General features: G+C 46.5%; 1 protein-coding gene and 2 pseudogenes across 4 annotated transcripts in view; 2 read left to right on the forward strand and 1 right to left on the reverse strand.

The window, feature by feature from the left end:
- SLFN12L (schlafen family member 12 like) overlaps positions 1-19,888 on the reverse strand; it is a 97,527-nt gene that overhangs the window by 42,250 nt on the left and 35,389 nt on the right. Inside the window, exon 2 of one of the 4 annotated variants that reach the window (XM_054456840.2) lies at positions 9,718-9,787. The exons of 2 other annotated variants lie outside the window; for them this stretch is intronic. Coding sequence is in view for 1 of the 2 variants with exons in the window: in XM_054456838.2 (XP_054312813.2) it covers positions 7,070-7,179 (110 nt within the window). In the remaining variant the exon portion in view is untranslated. Of the gene's footprint in view, positions 1-7,069; positions 7,192-9,717; positions 9,788-19,888 lie in introns of those variants that run through there. One more of the 4 variants, XM_054456838.2, reaches the window with a different exon arrangement.
- LOC129016798 (transcription factor E2F3-like) lies at positions 8,539-10,588 on the forward strand (annotated as a pseudogene).
- Positions 17,445-18,413, forward strand: LOC129016967 (TAF5-like RNA polymerase II p300/CBP-associated factor-associated factor 65 kDa subunit 5L; annotated as a pseudogene).

A 19,888-nucleotide genomic window follows, 5' to 3' on the forward strand; every position in this document is an offset into this window, starting at 1 on the left:
TATTATAATAATCTTTGTTCTACAATTATAACCTAGAAAAAACCTGGCCATACAGAGATAGGAGCTGAAGGGACATGATGAAAAGTGACCAGAAAACAAGTGTGAGCCCTTTATTACGCCCGGACAGGGCTTCTAGAGGGCTCCCTGGCCTAGCAGTAACGCCAGTGCCTGGGAAGGCACGCATCACCTAGCAGACCTTGGTCTAACAGTAGCATCAGTGCCTGGGGAAGGCACCCGTTACTTAGCAGAACGGGAAGGAGAGTCTCCCTTTCCCCGGGGGAGTTAGAGAAGACTCTGCTCCACCACCTCTTGTGGAAGGCCTGACATTAGTCAGGCCCACCTGCAACCATCTGGAGGCCTAACCGTCTCCCTGTGATGCTGTGCTTCAGTGGTCATGCTCCTGGTCCACTTTCATGTTCCACCCTGTACACCTGGCTCTGCCTTCTAGATAGCAGTAGCAGAAATAGTGAAAGTACTAAAAGTCTTTGAAATGCGTAGAAGAAATAATGGCATAAGCCGTACTCTCTCTCTCCACCTCGGCTGCCAAACAGGGAAGGGCCCCCTGTCCAGCGGACACATGACTCGAGTGACCTTACCTATCATTGGAGATGGCTCACACTCCTTACCCTGCCCCATTGTCTTGTATCCAATAAATAACAGCGCAGCCTGGCATTCGGGGCCACTACCAGTCTCCGCACCTTGGTGGTAGTGGCCCCCCAGCCCAGCTGTTTTTCTTCTATCTCTTTGTCCTGTGTCTTTATTTCTGCAATCTCTCATCTCCGCACACGAGGAGAAAAACTCACAGACCCTGTAGGGCTGGACCCTACAGATAATATTGGTTTTTTTTGTTTGTTTGTTTTGTTTTTTGTTTTTTGTTTTTGTTTTTGTTTTTGAGATGGAGTTTCACTCTTGTTGCCCAGGCTGGAGTGCAATGGCACAATCTCAGGTCCCTGCAACCTCCACCTCCCGAGTTCAAGGGATTCTCCTGCCTCAGCCTCCCAAGTAGCTGGGATTACAGGCACCTGCCACCACGCCTGCCTAATTTTTTTGTATTTTTAGTAGAGACGGGGTTTTACCATGTTGGCCAGGCTGGTCTTGATGATGATCCTGACCTCAGATGATCCACCTGCCTTGGCCTCCCAAAGTTCTGGGATTACAGGCGTGAGCCACAATGCTCAGTCAAGGTAATATTCTTATATACAAAACACCGGTGCTCTATCTTGAATGTTTGCATCCTCCCAAAACTCATATGTTGAAATTCTAACGGCCAACATGATGGGCGTTTGGGAGGTGATTAGGTTAAAGGGTGAATCCCTCATGAATGAGATTAGTGCTCTTCCAAAAGCGACCTCAGAAAGCTAGTGATGGCAGCCTGCCATCACAAAGGCTGCAGCAGGGAGGGGCAGCTAGGGCTGCACACTTTCTGGAGCCCGTGGGAGCCCTGCCTCTTCCAAGTTGGGACATGAGCTCCCCAGGTGCTGCTGCAGCCACCCAAACCACCACTGTAGACCCAGGCCTCCCGCTCTCTGCAGCATGCTAGAATCCTGCCCCACAACCCTGCCCCGTGCAGCTGCAGCCACCCAAGTCGAGATTGCAGATTCAGGCATCTCTGCACTCTTGGGGCCTGAGAAGGTCCCCCTGCCCTCGCAGGCTCAGAAGTGCCTGCTCCCATTGCCTGGCTTCTCCTTCTCCCTGCTGTCGGTGCCCACTCTGATCTGGGAGCAAAGGCTGGCCAAACTCCGGAGACATAAATGGCAGTGGGAGGCAGACAGATTCCTGGGTCAAAGGCGGCGGGTCCCCAGTAGGGCCACACCTTCATGCCAGGGAAGGCCTGAAGCCTGGGGACTGGGCTGCCAGTCCTGTAGACTGTGGGGACTTGTGGTGCCTCTTCTGGGGCTGCATGTGGACCAATGGCACACACTTCCTCCCCTCTGAGGTCCATAAAAGCCCTGGGCTCAGCCAGAGCAGGGGCAGAGGAGGAAGAGATGAAGACAGGACCAACTTCAGAGAGGAACTACCCTCTCTGCTGATAGCAGGAGAGGACAGAACTACCAGCTGCAGAGTGGAACTACCCTCTCTGCGGAGAGCTTCAGAGACCTGCAGAGACATTGGCTGCAGAGAGAAGCAACGGTCCCCAGGTCCTCCTCTCTGCTGAGAGCAGCAAACGTAGGAAGGACCAGTAGCAGATAGAAGCTACCCTCCCCAGGGCCTCCCCTCTGCTGAGAGCTGAATATTCCATGGGATGACCTGCCTGCAGAGAGGAGTTACTCACTGCAGGTCTCCTCTGAGCTGTCCTAACATTTAATAAAGCTCATCTTCGTCTTGTTCACCCTTCACTTGTCTGCATACCTCATTCTTCCTGGACACAGGACAAGAACTCTGGCAAAGGTGCCGCCAGCCACACAGGTTTCTGGCCAGAAAATCGACAACCTGAAGATCCTGTAACACAAGCTCACCCCTTCTGCCATATGAAAAACGCAGAAGAAGTTGACAGTCTGCAATGGGAAGAAGGTCCTCACCAGAATCCAATGATGCTGGTATCTTGATCTTGGACTTCCCAGCCTCCAGAACTGAGTAATAAATTTCTGTTCTGTATAAGCCACCCAGTTTACGGTATTTTGTGTGGCAGGCCGAACAGACTGAGACAGTGTGCTTTAGTCTATGTATACATAATCCATTAGCTCTTTTCCTTTAAAATCTATTGGGATCACTGTTTTGCTATAGATGAAAACCTAAAGATTGTAGGTTTGCCAAGTGGCCTAGAGACAGTTGAGAGTAAAGTCCATCATGGGTAGTAATCACTACACTAGGAAAGGGCTATAAAGGGGTCAGAATATTCCTGTCCACTGCTAGACCACTATCATGCAGATACTCAGCTAAGGTTGTGGATACCACCTGTGTCTCTATAAATTTCTGATCATGTGTAAACAATAAAATTGAGGCCCCAGATCATTTGGACAATTGGGGTTACATCAAGAGAATTCATATGCAAATCATGGTGGTAACATACAGAGGAAAAAGAACCATCTATTCCATATAACACTTAACAATTTACAGGGACCAGACTAGATGTTCAATAAATGACACAACTCCTTGTGCACCAGAGTAGTCACCACTCCCCATGTGACTTGGGGACTCTGTGCTTTTGCAGAGGTGTGCTCTGAGACTCTAATGTTTTCCTCCACCTTTGTCACCTGATGAACTATCATCCATCCCAGAATTCCCATATTTGTCCTTCACTCTCTGCTACTCCCACAGAACTTTGTACCTATACTTGGCACTAATTTCATCATAGATGTAGGGAAATATTTAGAAACAAAGGAGTGAAGCGGCCAGAGCAGTTGTTTTCAAACTGCAGGAAATCAAGCAATGACTCCCAATCATTTAAGGCACCAGAAGGAAAAGCTTTGGTTCAGTTCCTACCTTAGACACTGAACCTCAGGGGGTTCAAAGCACGTTCCATGTTCTGGAATGCCCTCCTTGAAATTATCTAAACCATTTCCAGTGCCAGGTACCAATCAGCACCAGCAGTGTTATCCTGGCGGGGTGCCCCAGACTGGACATAACTACTCGCATCCCCATTCCTTCCATTTGGGAAACTCAGTGGCCCTTCACCCAAGAAACCCTGGGACTCATACCTGTGGGGTTGTCCTAGGCCCTCATGGCTAGGTCCTATTCCAGGAGAATAGCCTGGCAAGTGCATTGCTCTCACTACCTGGAGCAGGATTTCTTTCACAGGATCAAGTCAGATTGGATTGCCAGGATGGTGCTGATAATGCTGATTTGGGTTGATTCAAATTGTTTATATTGACAGAGGCTCACACAAAAAAAAATTTACTCGGGTAGAATTTATTACTGAAGCCATCTGGTCCATGGCTTTTCTTAGTTGGGTTTTAGATTACTGATTCCATCTCCTTACTAGACATAGGTCTATTCAGATTTTCTGTTTTTTCCTGACTCAGTGTTAGTAGGTGATGTGTTTCTAGGAATTTGTCCATTTCATCTAGGTTATTTGATTTGTTGGCATACAATTTTTTACAGTACACTCTTATAATCCTTTTGATTTCTATAAGATCAATAGTAATGTCCCTTCTTTCTTTTCTGATTTTAGTTGAGTTTTTCCTTTCATCAATCTAGCTAAAGGTTTGTCAATCTTGATCTTTTCAAAAAACCAACTCTTGATTTTTCATTAATTTTTTCCTACATATATTTTGACTTTTTAGTATAGTCATTTTGACTAGTATGAGATGGTATTTCATTGTGATTTCGCTTTGCAGCTCTCTGATGATTAGTGATGTTGACCTTTTAAATGTTTGTGAGCAGCTTGCATGTCTTCTTTTGAGAAGTTGCTGTTCATGCCCTTTGCACATTTTTTAAATGGAGTTGTTTGTTTTTTTCTTGATTCATTTAAGTTCCTTATAGAGTCTGGATATTAGTCTTTTGTTGGATGCATGATTTGCAAACATTTTCTCCCATTCTCTAGGTTGTCTGTTTACTCTGTTGAGACTTTTGCTGTGCAGAAGCTGTTTCGTTTAATTAAGTCCCATTTGTCTATCTTTGATTTTGTGGCATTTGCCTTTGAGATCTTTATTATAATTTATTTGCCTAGGGCAATGTCTAGAAGAGTATTTCCTAGGTTTTCTTCTAGAACTTTTATAGTTCATAGTCTTACATTTCAGTCTTAATTTTGAGTTAATTTTTGCATATGGTGAGAGACAGGGATCCAGTTTCATTCTTCTGCATATGGTTAGCCATTTATTGAATAGGGTGTCCTTTCTCCATTGGTTATTTTGGTGGACTTTATCAAAGATGAGTTGGTTGTAGGTGTGAAGCTTTATTTCAGGGGTCTTTATTCTGTTCCATTGGCCTACGTGTCTATTTTTGTATCAGTACTATGTTTTGGTTACTGTAGCCTTGAAGTATAGTTTGAAATGCAATAATGTGTTGTAAGGCTCCCTATCCTGTTTTGTTCTTTTTGTTTAGGATTGCCTTGGCTATTCAGGCTCTTTTTTGGTTGCATACAAATTTTAAAATCATTTTTTCTAATTCTGTGAAAAAGACATTGGTAATTTCATAGGAATAGCATTGAATCTGTAGATTGTTTTGGGGAGTGTGAACATTTTAATGATATTGTTCTTCCAACCCATGAGCATGGAATGCTTTTGCATTTGTTTGTGTCATCTATGATTTCTTTCAGCAGTGTTTCATAGTTCTCCTCGTAAAGTTCTTTCCCCTCCTTGATTAGCCCCTGCTCTCCAATTCTTCTTGCAGCCTCTGTAACTGGAGTCCTGTCCCCTTTCCTCCCAGTCCACCTTCCTGCACTGTCTGTATCAGGCCTTGCTCTGGATGAACCCTTTTGGTTCACCCACCATACACAGAAGGGGACAGAAATCACATCTCATCCTCAGATTGCTTAAGGAGGGTACCCATACCACTGGGAAACTTGGAACCCATGGGAGCTGCAGTTGAGCCACCTTACAGAGGACCGAGCACTTGTGGACTAGCCTGGGATCCTGGCCACCCCAGTCCAACACCTGCAGCTGTGTTAAACTTTCCGTGGTTCAAAACCTCTGGCTTCAGGCATACATCTTGAACACAATGCTAAAATTAAATAAATAAATAAATAAATAAATAAATAAATAAATAAATAAAAACGAGCTGAGGACTGAGCCGACCAAATCTCTAGGGCCTAAAACTCACTGGCCTCCCTTAAACCTTGGGTCTAGGTTTACAGGTTAGATGTTTCCACTGAAATCCTTTATACTTTTGACTATAGGGGAAATTCTATCAGACCTGAACTCATGATTTAGGCTATGTTGTTGGCTATCTTTAATGGGAATGGGGGTGGCATTCATATCTCCTTAGAGTTATGCCAGAACAACAGGTTAGTAAGAACTGCAACCCACAAGGGTGGGACAGGAAGCAGAAGAGCTACCTCCTGGGGAGCAAAAAGCATAGAGCGTGATTTGCTGTCTTCGGATACCATTTTGCATTTAGTTCGAGACAGCACTGCTTTCACCCTTCCCCTCTTCTAGATGATAAACCAGCAGCGCAACAGGGTGCTTGGTTTTTCTTTCAGGATCTAGGGCGCAGTTCGTCAGTGCCTGGTCACATTTCACCTAAATAACCCATTCCCCAACTCCCTGAATGCTCAGGACTCCAGGAGGATGGGCAACCCTCATCCGATGGACGCCTGCGAAGTCTGGCCTGTCCATACAGCACTCCCCACTTCTCTAGCTCTGCACCAACACCGCAGATCCTCGCGACTCCCCCTGCGGCTTTTTTTTTTTTTTTCTGAGACGGAGTCTCGCTCTGTCGCCCAGGCTGGAGTGCACTGGCGCGATCTTGGCTCACTGCAAGCTCCACCTCTCGGGTTCACGCCATTCTCCTGCCTCAGCCTCCCAAGCAGCTGGGACTACAGGCGCCTGCCACCTCGCCCGGCTAATTTTTTGTATTTTTTTAGTAGAGATGGGGTTTCACTCTGTTAGCCAGGATGGTCTCTATCTGCTGACCTCGTGATCGGCCCACCTCGGCCTCCCAAAGTGCTGGGATTACAGGCGTGAGCCACCGCGCCCGGCCGCCCTGCGGCTTTTTAAGGCGCTCCTCAGCCCACGCAGGGGCGGAAGTTTTGTCATCTACAGCTTTCAAGTCCGCCATTGCTAAGTCTACAACAGCCTGCGGTTTTGACAGACGTTGCTACAGAGACAGGAGCCAAATTTCTCAGAAGGGAGAGAAAGCAGCTTCGGGTCTCCCCGGGATCGGTGGGGTTGCTCTGGCAGCGCCCCACCTCGTCCCGGAGCCAACAGACCCCCCCCCCGAACCCCGGGAATAAGAAACGGAGGCTGGAAGGTTTGGCAGTGGAGCAGGACGAATTTATCTGCCAGCAATTCCCTGGAAACAGGATTCCTTGCAGGCGCGGTGCCAGCGCGGGCCCTTCAGCAACTGAAAGTTAAACGCCCACGTGAATAGCTCTGAGGGATCACGGAGAAGTTCTCGTTTCGTCTGTACCTATTTGTATTTTCTAAGGCGAAAAAAAAAGTTATTTTAAAAAAACAAAGAAAGAACGAACCTGGCGAGGTCCATGTCTGCGCACTCTTCACCGAGTAGGGGGACCTGAGTTCTTTTCCACTTTCCTGCTCTCCGCGTCCCGTGTGCGGCTAGCCCCTCGCTCAGCTGCATTTCTATCCGGCAGTCGACGCCCCGGAAGTGGTGGCACCGCACGCGCTTTTATCGACTCTGAGCATTTGCGAAATTGTGTTCCTCAAAATTGACGAACGCCGGGCGCGGTGGCTCACGCCTGTAATCCCAGCACTTTGGGAGGCCGAGGCGGGTGGATCACGAGGTCAGGAGGTTGAGACCATCCTGGCTAACATGGTGAAACCCCGTCTCTACTAAAAATACAAAACATTAGCCGGGCATGGTAGCGGGCGCCTGTAGTCCCAGCTACTCGGGAGGCTGAGGCAGGAGAATGGCGTGAACCCGGGAGGCGGAGCTTGCAGTGAGCTGAGATCGCGCCACTGCACTCCAGCCTGGGCGACAGAGCAAGACTCCGTCTCAAAAAAAAAAAAAAAAATTGACGAACGACCAAACCCCTAAAGGGGTGACATTCCAGCTTGACTCGTATCCCAGAGCAGCCCTGCTGTCCCCTTGCTTGAAAGCGCAGTTGACGCCAGAAACCGGGGGAGAGCAGCTACTAATGCACAGGGGAGGAGGGAGGTGAGGCGGGTTGCTCCCAGAGAGACAGATTTGAACACCTACCCCTTGCGGTGTAGGAAGTATCTTGCGGCCTTCTAGGCCATTAGTTGGCTTCGGACACTCCAGTGGCGCCTCTAACTGGATACAGCCCTCCTGTCACATTGCTTTCTTGGGGCCCTTATTATGGTAATTACGATAATACAGGTTTCTCCAGCCCACAAGTCTAAGAATTGTTGCGAGAACCCATACCTTTTGAAATGCACACAGGCCAAAATGACTCACTAACTGAGGAGTTCACCAGTCTGAATTGCCCTTTCTCCCTAGCTCCATCCCACTCCAGACTCAATTAAGGTCCTGCCGTTGGAAGTCCCATCTAGAATCTTAAGGCAGAGTACTTCTTCACACTGAATGAGCACATACATTGAAAGTATATAGCTGGCCGCGCGCGGTGGCTCAGGACTGTAATCCCAGCACTTTGGGAGGCAGAGGCGGGCAGATCACCTGAGATCAGGAGTTTGAGACCAGCCTGGCCAACATGAAGAAATCCCGTCTCTATTAAAAATACAAAAATTAGCCGGGCGTGGTGGCACGCGCCTGTAATCCCAGCTACTCGGGAGGCTGAGGCAAGAGAATCTCTTGAACCTGGGAGGCGGAAGTTGCAGTGAGCCCAGATCCCGCCACTGCACTCCAGCCCGGGCGACAGAGCAAGACTTTGTCTCAAAAACAAAACAAAACAAAAGTACACAGCCGTGCTTTTCTTCATTTCATCTGATTCTCATGCCAGCTCTAAGGAAACAGTTTCACTGAAGTGAGGAAACTCTTCTTCAGTCACTGACTTACAAAATGGTAGTGCAGGGATTTTCCCAGACCACCAAGAAGGCATCCAAGAAGTAAGCAAAAAAGATTACGATGTTGTTCCTATGCCGTGGCAGTGACTCAGGCCTATTATCCCAGCACTTTGAGCGGAGGAGACAGGAAGGTCGCTTGACCCCAGGAATTCAGGGTCAGCCTGGTAATATAAGGAGACGTCATCTCTACAAATAATTTTTAAAAATAACCGGGCGTGGTGGCAGTGCACTTGTGGTCCCAGCTACTAAGGAGGCTATGGTGGGAGGATCACTTGGGCTGTTGAGGCTGCAGTAGCTGTGATCAGGCTACTGCACTCCAGCCTGAGCGACAGAGTGAAACCCTGTCCGTGTATATATGTACATATATATATGTAAAATTAATGCAGCAATATACCCCCCAAAATTATATTAAGACCAACAGAAGTTTACTCCAGGTATCGAAGAGTGATTTAGATGTGAAAATCAATCGGCCTATTCACTGCATTAATGAAAAAAGGAACACCACATGATCATTTCAATAAATACCGAAAAAGCATTTGACTCTTGAAAGTTATGCTCAGAAAGAATACATATGACGTCTACACTTATTCCATAGGTCAAAACAAGCCACCTTGCCAAGCCTAATATCAATGGGGCAGAAAACTGTCGTCTACTTCCGGAGAGGAACACCAACCTTGTGGAACATTATTACAGTTTATACAGCACAGCATCTTATGCTCCAAGTGGGACAAAAATCCCACAACCAGTCATGATTTTTAAAAAGAACCCTTAGCAAATTAGGAATAGAAAGAAATATCCGACATCCAGATCCTCACCACGAACACTTCCACCACCTCCTGTTCCTCCTCCCTCCAAAGCGGCGCCGTAGCCACCGGCCCCCTCCCCCCCAGTGCCCCAGGCGCGGAGCAGATCGCCGGCAGCCTCCTCTACACCACGCCCCACGGACCCTCCAGCAGAGCAGGGCTGCTGCAGCTACCAGCGCTGGGACGCAGCGGCAGCGGCCCTCTGGCAAAGCGAAGACTGGAGCTAGGAGAAAGCGGTCATCGGTACCTCTCAGATGGTTTAAAAACCCCCAAGGGCAAAGGAAGAGCTGCACTAAGAAGTCCAGATACTCCAAAAACTCCAAAATCTACCTCAGAAAAAACGCGGTACGATAGTCTCTTGATCTGCTCACCAAGAAGTTCATTCAGCTCCTGAGCCAGTCACCCGATGGGGTCTTGGTTTTGAACAAGGCAGCGGAAGTGCTAAAAGTGCAAAATAGAAGGATTTATGATATCACCAACGCTCTGGAAGGCATCCACCTCATTAAGAAGAAGTCTAAAAATAACGTCCAGTGGATGGGTTGCAGTCTGTCTGCGGATAGGGGCGTGCTGGCCCAGTGTCAAGGCCTGTCAAAAGAAATGACCGAGCTCAGTCAGGAAGAGAAGAAATTAGATGAACTGATCCAAAGCTGCACCCTGGACCTCAAACTATTAACCGAGGATTCAGATCGTCAAAGGTTAGCTTACGTTACATATCAACATATTCGAAAAATTAGTGGCCTTAAAGACCAAACTGTTACAGTTGTGAAAGCCCCTCCAGAAATAAGACTTGAAGTGCCTGACTCAATAAGAGCCTACAAATATATTTGGCAGGTACCCAAGGGCCCACTGAGGTTTACTTATGTCCAGAAGAGACTGAAACACAGTCCAATGACAACAAACAACCAAGACCACAATGGGAATATTCTTAAACCCACCTTGTTGGCTTCAACCAACTCAGGACATAGCGATTGTTCAATTTCTATGGGAAACCTTTCTCCTCTGGCTTCCCCAGCCAACCTCTTACAGCAGACTGAGGACCAAATTCCTTCTAACCTAGGATGACCATTTGTGAACTTACTGCCTCCCCTGCTCCTCCTCCTGAGCCTTGGGGAGGAAGAAGGCATCAGCCATCTCTTTGATGCTTATGATTTGGAAAAGCTCCCACTGGTGGAAGACTTCATGTGTAGTTGATTATGCTTCATGTGAACTCTCCTTAAAAACCAATATTTTTTTTATCATGGAACCAGAACATATGTCATGCAGTGTTGTCCCTTCTTACTTTCTTCCTCCAAGAGAGTATCATGAGGTAAACTACAAACTTCAGAAGAAAGCTGACATTTTAATGAATTTTTTAAAAATTAATAAACAAATTGTCTAAACGCACAGTTGCAGGCTCCCTTGGGAAAGTCCTTCTTTGCTACAGGCTCCAAGATCTCCTGGCTAGGTCAGCAAGTGAGAAAATGTACAATCAGGTGTTTCTCACCCGGACTTTTCCTTCCTCCTTCCTCCCTGGATTGGCTTGCTGTGCCTGAGGGATGGGCTGCAGAATGGGGTCTGGCCACCTGGCCTGCTGGGAAACAGCAATCTTCCTTAATAGCATTTCGAGCCATGCCTTCTCCGCAGAATGCATGTCTTTGAGTCTGCTGATATGGAATGGAACTGCAGCAAATGCAAACTTGAAGTCACGCAAAAGCATGAAATGATGTTTCTTCAGCTCTTCTTAGGAATATTTAAATTACTGTCATAATTCAGTTTAAGCTATGAACTGTGCGTCCCAGTAGGAGGTCAAGAAAACCTCCACAGCCTTCTGGATGAAGAACCTGTTTTCAAATATACTTGTTGCAGATACAGAAGACTAGTAGAGTTCTGCCACTCTAAGCTGTTGTGGATTTTCCTGTCTCCATGAACCACTCCCATTCCCCTGTCCCCAAAGTGTTTGTGAGTTTCTAGTTGATTTGTAGCAAATGCCTACTTAGTTCTTTGTGGATTGTTTTAGGCTTTTTATTTTTTAGCTGCCATTTAAGCATTCCTGTGGCACCCATCACCATTTCGATTTAATTGTTAATTTGAAGCGGTTTTTGCAAATTCATGTTACTTAAGCAGAGGGAGAGAACCTCTACTGATCAGAGCATCTAAACCTGTATGATCTAAGGTTTATCAGCCTCTGCAAGGAGCTTTGTCCCATCGTGCTTCCATTCCCAGAAGGAGGAGCTTGGAACAAGTCAGTCCTGGGGCTTGCTAACATGGGTGGCCCATTGGAACGGAGAACCAGGTCAGGTGACTTAACAGCCCCAGGGAGCAGCAGGCATGGGTCCCTCCATCCTTGGGCTTCCCGGGCCCCTGTGACGAGAAAGGGCTCTCTTATACCAAACTCAAGGAGACCACTTCTCAGGATGGAGTCAGATGGAGAGACCTCTAGGGAGAAAGACATCGCCGTTGTGTGAGTGGCATTTCCTTAAGCTGGCAGGAACAGGGAGCTCCCACTGTGTCGGGGGCTGGAATAGTTCTGGCCAGACCCCATTCCCGTTCCTCTATGAAGGAATAAGTTGGACCAAGGGAAGTCGAGGACATAGAAAATGAAGCAAAACAATGCCAGGGCATCTCCTGCTTTACTCTTCAGAAATGGTGTCCCAAGTTGGAGGCTTTGTGTCAGCTGCAAATCTTACCAGTTATGTCCAAGAATGGCTTTCCCTGGGGCAGGTGGCAGCGGCCATCTCCCACTGGGAATATGGCGTAGTATCTCTGGTCCATTCCTTGGATGCTAAGGACTGCGGGAATGAGGGGGTCAGATAAAGAACAAACCTCAAAACGAACAATTAAATTGAAATGCTATGTGCCTGACCCAACGGTAGGCACGTAGTAGGCACTCAACTCTTATGTTTAATTGAATTGAAAACACCCCTTAGGAAAAAAAAACACACACACAAACAAAAAACCACAAGAGCACCAGCCAGTTTACTCCAGGTAGATTTCCACAATATGCAAAGTGGTGGTGGGGTCAAGACAGATGACACCAGCACTTTAAACTCTTTGTGTGGGTATGCGTGGGTGTATGTTTGGGAAGAAAAACAAAGGTGCAGACTATCTTCCTTTTTTCTTCTTCAGCCTCCACCCCTGGCCTCCTCCCCTCATACGCACTGGACTTGGTACAAAATGTTGGTGTGGTCCTAGATGAAGCACTGGGGTGGGGGAGGGAGAGGGAGCTTTGTGTAAAGTGCCTGCTGGAAATGCACTGCGGGGTTTTTTCCTCTATGGGAAACCATTTATGCCAAGCTTTTCCCCATTTCCCAAATTTATATCATCTGGTTAGCTGCCTCTGCTTCCAGCTTTGTGTAATTCTCTTTGCCAGCTGCACAAAACTGATTTTTTCCAAAGTCTAAAGACAGAGCTCACCTGGCTAGATTGTTGTGTGTTTTGATGAAATTTTTCATAATGTAACGCCGTATTTATTGTTTTAAAAATGAAAGGAATGCTAATAAGTCTTAAAAGTTCCTTCATGCCTAAGATTTTTTTCCAGTTACTGGGCTTAAGTGGTGTACATTAATTAGATGTCCATACTGTATTTTGTTTGCATTAAGTAATTTTCTTTTTGACTTAGTCTCCAGCACACAAAGTGGGTTAGTACTACAGTATTTACATTACTTTAAGTACAAAGTTAGGTATGTGTTTATATGTACAGAGTTGTGCATAGCAATCGTTTTATTTAAGTTCATATGTAGTCTACTCACATTTTCATTATTTAGCAATTTTGTACAAAAATAGCAATTAATTTATAAACACCACCAGAATACTTTCTAGCTGGTTTGTAATTTTTTAAGAGTGTTATTTTGTTTTTGTTTTTGTTCTTTGTTGTGGTTCTTGTTTTCATTTTTGTTGTACGTGTAGATCTGTAAATAAAATTGCAGTATTTAAAGCTTAAGCTCTCAGGAAAAAGAAAATAAGAATTCAGTGTGTGCATGACAACTCCTGTGTATGAGAAGGAGGGATTTGAAGGAAGATGGCTTGCGGAGTAAGTCGGGTAGCAGTTGCCAGGGTGTGGAAATTTATTTTCCTACGGGGTACGTGATTTTGTAAAAAGGAAGTATTTCTCCCAAAATTGGGAGTAGGCAAACTATTAATCAGTTTAGCTTTGTGTTGTATGCTAGTTTAAAAAAGAAAATGTGTAATATAATGTAAAAAACAACAAAAAAGCTTTTATGATGCATTTTGTAAATAGATTTGTTACAGGGTGACCTGTTCTCTAGCTGTGATCTTACCACTTCAAATGGGTGTAATTTGAATAAATTGTGTATGGTAAAGGATCAATAAAATGATTTTTTAAGAAAAAAAGAAATATCCTTAATCTGTTAAAGATTATTTATAAAATAAAAACTTTTAAAAATCACACTCAGTGAGGAAATATTAAAAACTCTCCCAGGAGTTTTAGGAATGAGGCAAGGACACTCTTTACTTTCACTTCCATTGCAGCTTGTGCTGGAGGCCTTGGGCAGTGCACTAAGGCACACATAACTGAACAACCCTGAAAAACAATAAAGCTCTAATACGACAGCAATGTGCCAGGGCACACAAATAGACCAGCAGACCAATGGGACAGCAGAGAGTATCCAGAAGCAGGCAATGAATAGTCACCTGATTTAGGGTGCAGGAAGGCAGCAAGCCGGAGCAGGGGACAGAGGGCTTCTATGGTGGGAGGAGGACTGGTTCAGGGCCAGGACTGGGGTGAGGAGAGTGACACAGGGCCAGGCAAAGGCAGGGTCGGATCCTGTCTTTATTCAACATTTTTATGTTTTATTCATCACCGATTTTTCCGTTAATTTTGATTTATTTATTTAATTTTTTTATTTATTTTTATTTTTTGAGACAGGGTCTCCCTTTGTCACCCAGGCTGGAGTGCAGCGGCTGGATCTCTGCTCAAGGCAACCTCCACCTCCCAGGCTCAGATGATCCTGACACTGGAGTAGCTGGGACTACCGGGGCGCCCCACCACACTGGCTCATTTTTGTTTGTTTTCTGTAGAGACGGGATTTTGCTATGTTACCCAGGTTGGTCTCAAACTCCTGGGCTCATGTGATCTGCCAGCCTTGGCCTCCCAAAGTGATGGGATTACAGGCACGAGCCACCACGCCTGGCCACATTAATTTTGATTTTTTAAATATTGTTTATCTTGTTCACTGAGAGGTGATGTATCTTTGGTGTCCCCTTCAATTTTGCACTAGCAAGTGCTTCACTCTCTTTACCCAGCCCTCCCCATAGGTTCATTGTCTTAAGTGCCGTGATGGTCTCAAGGGTTTCTAAGTAGGTCAATATCCTTCATATTGTACAGTTTAAATACGTGCAGTTTCATGTATGTCGATTATATCTCAATATAGCTATTTTTACAATAACATATAAAGTAATAGAGTGCAGGCTCTGTGCACTAGCCGCCTTTTCCTGCAGCTGTGGTCTCCGGCCCAGTTTGTGGCATCTCCAGAACACAGGCCAAAACAATCCCCCAGGGCAACGGAGTTGGACCTGAGACTCCTGCTGCAGGTGTCTCCACTCCCCACGCCGTCGCTCTGCCTGGGGTAGGTTGCGGCGCTCAGAAGCTTAGGCCCGCGCCCACCTCCCTACCCCACCCCATCCCCACAAGTCCGCTTCTGCTCGCGAGCGGCGGAGATTGGTGCCCACTCAACCCTTTTCGGGGCAGGCAAGGATTAGACCGGGATCTGACACCAACGGGCGCTGTCCTTCGCGCCCACTAACAACTGGTCAGGGTGAGGACCCCCAGACTCGCTGGGATGAGGGCAGAATTTGAACCGCGCAGCATGAGAGGCTGGAGAAAGCTGATTCGAGAAAAAAAAAAAAAAAAAGACAAGACGTGGCATTGTCTACAGCACCTTCTGGAGCATTTAAATTCCCCACCAGGAAACCGAGACCGATGCTGAGGTCTCGCCTATTCCTGGGTGCGCAGTGAGGTCTCCCCCACCCCCGGAATGGCTGTCACAGCAAGCAGGAGAGCAGCCCTGGGAACTAAGGACGTGACCAGTTATCAGGGAAACATCCTGGAGACACCACCTGTGGTCATCCGTGGGGAATGAGGTTCAGAACTATTCCTTAGTCCGGGCACAGTGGCTCACGACTGTAATCCCGACACTTTAGGAGGCCGAGGTGGGCGAATCTTATGAGCCCAGGAAACCAAGGCTACATCAGCCGTGATCGCGCCACTGCACTCCAGCTTTGGCGACTAGAATGAGACCCACTCAAAAAAAAAAATGATTTCTTAAATGTTAATTATGAAATATTTCAGACATACAAAAAAGTGTACCACCACCAGCGCAACCACTACCACCTTAGAAAATGAAGCCCCGCTTTTCCTCCTGGACCTGTTTCCCTCCCTCCCGACCCTTCTTTCGACTTCCCCCCGCCCCACCGTCCCTCTCCAGGCCCTCCTTTCCCTTGTCTCCCCTCGTGACCTCGACTCCCTTCCCTTCTCCCTGGAAAGAGAGGGGCGGAAGGTCGAGCCCCAGCGCTGCCCCACAACCAGGCTGAATTTAAAGCCTACGCAGTAGGCGTCTGTCTAAGTGGTGGCAGCATTTTCCTGTCCTCCCCAGGACTGGGAGAGTGCAGCGCTCCTCTTTCCCTTTGCAGGTGTATGAAAGCGAGATAGCCTTCTCAGCCTTCTCTTTGCGCCTCCCCAGACCCTCAGCTCTCCAGTGATTCTTATGGCTTTGTGCAGGGAGCGGGTCACCCATTCAGCAAAAAGTCACTGAGGGCCCAAAATGTTTTGCCAGAGAAATAGGATGGCTGAGAATGTTACCCTGATGGTATAAATGGAATAACTCTGTAGGCGCACATAATTAGCTGTGTTTTCCCAGGGTATCAAAAGCCACTGTAGGCTGGGCACGGTGGCTCACGCCTGTAATCCCAACAATTTGGGAGGCCAAAGCGGGAGGATTGCTTGAGCCTAGGCAGCCTGGGCAACAAAGCTAGACTCCTGTCTCTACAAAAAACAAAACTAGGCCGGGCGCTGTGGCTCAAGCCTGTAATCCCAGCACTTTGGGAGGCCGAGGCGGGCGGATCACCTGAGGTCAGGAGTTCGAGACCAGCCTGGCCAACATAGCGAAACCCCGTCTGTACCAAAAATACAAACATTAGCTAGGTGTGGTGGCACACACCTATAATCCCAGCTACTGCGGAGGCTGGGGCAGGAGAATCGCTTGAACCCGGGAGGCGGAGGTTGCAGTGAGCCGAGATCGTACCACTGCACTCCAGCCTGGGCAACAGGAACGAAACTCCATCTAAAAAAATAATAATAATAAATAAAATAAAAATAAAAATTTAAAAAGTTAAAAAAAAACAAAAACAACTAGCCACTTAGGCTTAGTAGCACTGTCTGTAGTCCTAGCTACTCAGGAGGCTGAGCAGGGAAGATTGCATGCTAATATTTATTACCATTATAACCCAATTTAGTAGAAGGCCACGTTTACGCTCTCATACTGTTCTATTTAGTGCAATGAATACACTCATCTGACTTGGTAATTAAGTGTAGTTATTTTAGAAGTTCCAAAGCAATCCGACAGTCTTGAAAATGCCTTCTTTGCATTTTCAAAGAAAATGTTTATTTCACACCAGGGAGAATCCATGAGAAGATTCATAAGCATTGTGTAAACCTTGGATTCGTGAAACAATTTTAACAAAGGGTATAACTTTAGAAGCTTTAAATTTGATTCTCTTGTATTTTTGTTACTAAATAATACTAAAACCCTCTAAATCTTCATGAAAAGTCTTAGTAAAGAAAGGATTCTTGGGCCAGGCGAGGTGGCTCATGCCTGTAATCCCAGCACTTTGCGAAGCCAAGGTGAAAAGATCGCTTGAGCCAGGAGTTTGAGACCAGCCTGTACAACATAGCGAGACCCTGGCTCCAAAAAATAATAATAATTAAAATAAAGAGTCATGGAGCGGCCGCCCAGAGCGGCGGCGGGGGCGGCGGGGCGCGGGGATCGGGGGCGCAGCTGAGCCGGCGGTAGGAGCGAGACCTGAAGCAGAGACGACGGAAACGGAAGCAACTCCGGGAGGCGGCGGAGGCGTGGGGAGCCGGAGCCGCCTGGGATGTTCAGTCATGAAATGAGTGCGTACCGAGCAGATCCAGATGGCAGTGTCCTGCTACCTCAAACGCTGGCAGTACGTGGACTCAGATGGTCCCCTGAAGCAAGGACTGAGGCTGCCACAGACTGCTGAAGAGTTGGCGGCCAATCTCACAGTACACTGAGAATCTCATTGTGCCTACATAGTGTCTGCAGCCTCTTGCCAGGCAGAACCCCAGCAATATGAAGTGCAGTTTGGACGACTGCGGAATTTTCTCATCGATTCTGATTCTCCGCATAGCCACGAAGTGATGCCTCTCCTTTATCCTCTCTTTGTCTGCCTCCATCTCAGCCTGGTCGAGAACAGTCCAAAGAGCACAGTGGAAAGTTTTTACAGCCGCTTCCATGGAATGTTTCTGCAGAACGCTAGTCGGAAGGACGTCACTGAGCAGCTACAGACCACTTAAACCATCCAGGACATCCTATCTAACTTCAAGCTTCGAGCATTCCTAGATAACAAGTACGTGGTCCATCTCCAAGAAGACAGCTAAAACTACCTTATCCACTACCTCCAAAGTGACAGCTATACTGCCCTGTGCAAAATCCTCACCTTACATATTCATCTTGATGTGCAGCCTGCCAAGACAACAGACTACCAGCTGTATGCAAGTGGCAGCTCCTCCCGCAGTGAGAACAATGACTTGGAGGCCCCTGACATGCCCAGCCCTATTCTGCAGAACGATGCTGCCCTGGAGGTCTTACAGGAGAGCATTAAGCAAGTCAAGGATGGGTTTCCCTCCCTCACTACGATCTGCTTCTATAACACCTAGCAGCTGTTGAACACTGCAGAAATCTCCCCCGATAGCAAGCTGCTTGCTGCTGGGTTTGACAACTCCTGCATAAAACTTTGGAGCTTACAATCCAAGAAGTTAAAATCAGAGTCCTGTCAAGTAGACATGTCCCACATCCATTTGGCTTGTGATATTCTGGAGGAGGATGTGTGAATACCATTTTTTCTTCCTTTTACCTGCCTTCCTAATTTGCTTAGAATGTCCTTACCAAACACGACATATCTTAGAATGGACTTCCTAATTTTCCTCATCATATAGCTAAAGCCAGAATAATGCCATGTAACCTGTAGCTATTGAATTCCTGCACATGCCTAACCTAAGGTGTAAAAACAACTTTTAGCAACATAACTTAAAATTATTAATGAATGGTAGTATTTATACTATCTGAAATTGGATAACAACCCTAAGCCTAATTAAAGACCTTTAGCTAATAATGACTTTAGCTGAGATTTGCAGTAAATATGCACTTATGTGTGCGTACATTTGCTCAGGTATAAATAGTTAGAAGTAAGATTACTGAGTCGAAGGGCCTACATTGTAAACTGTAATGAATATTACTTTTCCCACAGAAGGTTGTGCCATTTAACAGTCTCAGCAGCAATAGTGAGAACACTGCCGTCCCTGCACCCTCACCACACTGGATGGTATTGCCTTTCTGAGGCCAGTCCGTATCCTGTGGATCCATGTACCCCAGGGTGTTCCCAGATCCCACTTTGAGAAGTAACACAGGAAGTAGAGTTGCTAGCTCTCCCCTGTCAGTCAGTGTTCAATCTTTTTTGGTTTGTAACCATTTAGTCATTGAAAAGGGCAGGCGCAGCTTGGGTTTCAGGTCACCGAAAATCACTACCTTAGAAAAAAATGTAGGCCAAGGAAGATAGAAATTAAACTTCATAGAGTTAACTTTCCTTCAGAGTGGTCCTGCGAAAGCTGTGGGCCAAAATATTTTTGTCTTATCACCACTGAAATTCAGGTAGCTCTGCCTCACGTTACTTTGGATGGAAAATTCTTTATACAATGTTGAAAAATTAAGGATCAAAAATATCACCCTAATTAAATTACAGTTAATGATAAGGATATCAAGAATATTCGGTGTACTAAATTAAGCCATTGTTTTCCTGTTTCTGTTTTCTGAGTCTGCTTCCAGTTAGTATGGCCTTTTAATTTTTGATTATTGCAACCGAGACAGTATAATTCAAGGATTTCCTTATGATGAGTAAAGAGTCTGATTCCTACGTAGAAGCTTTAATTTCTAGTATTTTTTTTAAACTAAGGGAGGAGACCACCCCTCATGTTGTCTTATGCCAATTTCTGCCTCTAAAGAAAGAAGAAGTAAAAACTAAAAGGCAGAAATGAAATCCACAGGCAGATAGCCCGGCGCCATGCCCCAGGCCTGATTAAAGATCCACCCCTGACCTGGCCAGGAGCAGTAGCTCATGCCTGTAATCCCAACACTTTGGGAGGCCGAGGCAGGTGGATCATGAGGTCAGGAGATCTAGACCATCCTGGTTAACATGGTGAAACCCCGTCTGTACTAAAAACACAAAACATTAGCCGGGCATGGTGGCAAGCACCTGTAGTCTCAGATACTCAGGAGGCTGAGGCAGGAGAATGGCATGAACCCAGGAGGC

This window comes from Pongo pygmaeus, chromosome 19, assembly GCF_028885625.2.
Source record: "Pongo pygmaeus isolate AG05252 chromosome 19, NHGRI_mPonPyg2-v2.0_pri, whole genome shotgun sequence".
NCBI lineage: Eukaryota > Metazoa > Chordata > Mammalia > Primates > Hominidae > Pongo > Pongo pygmaeus.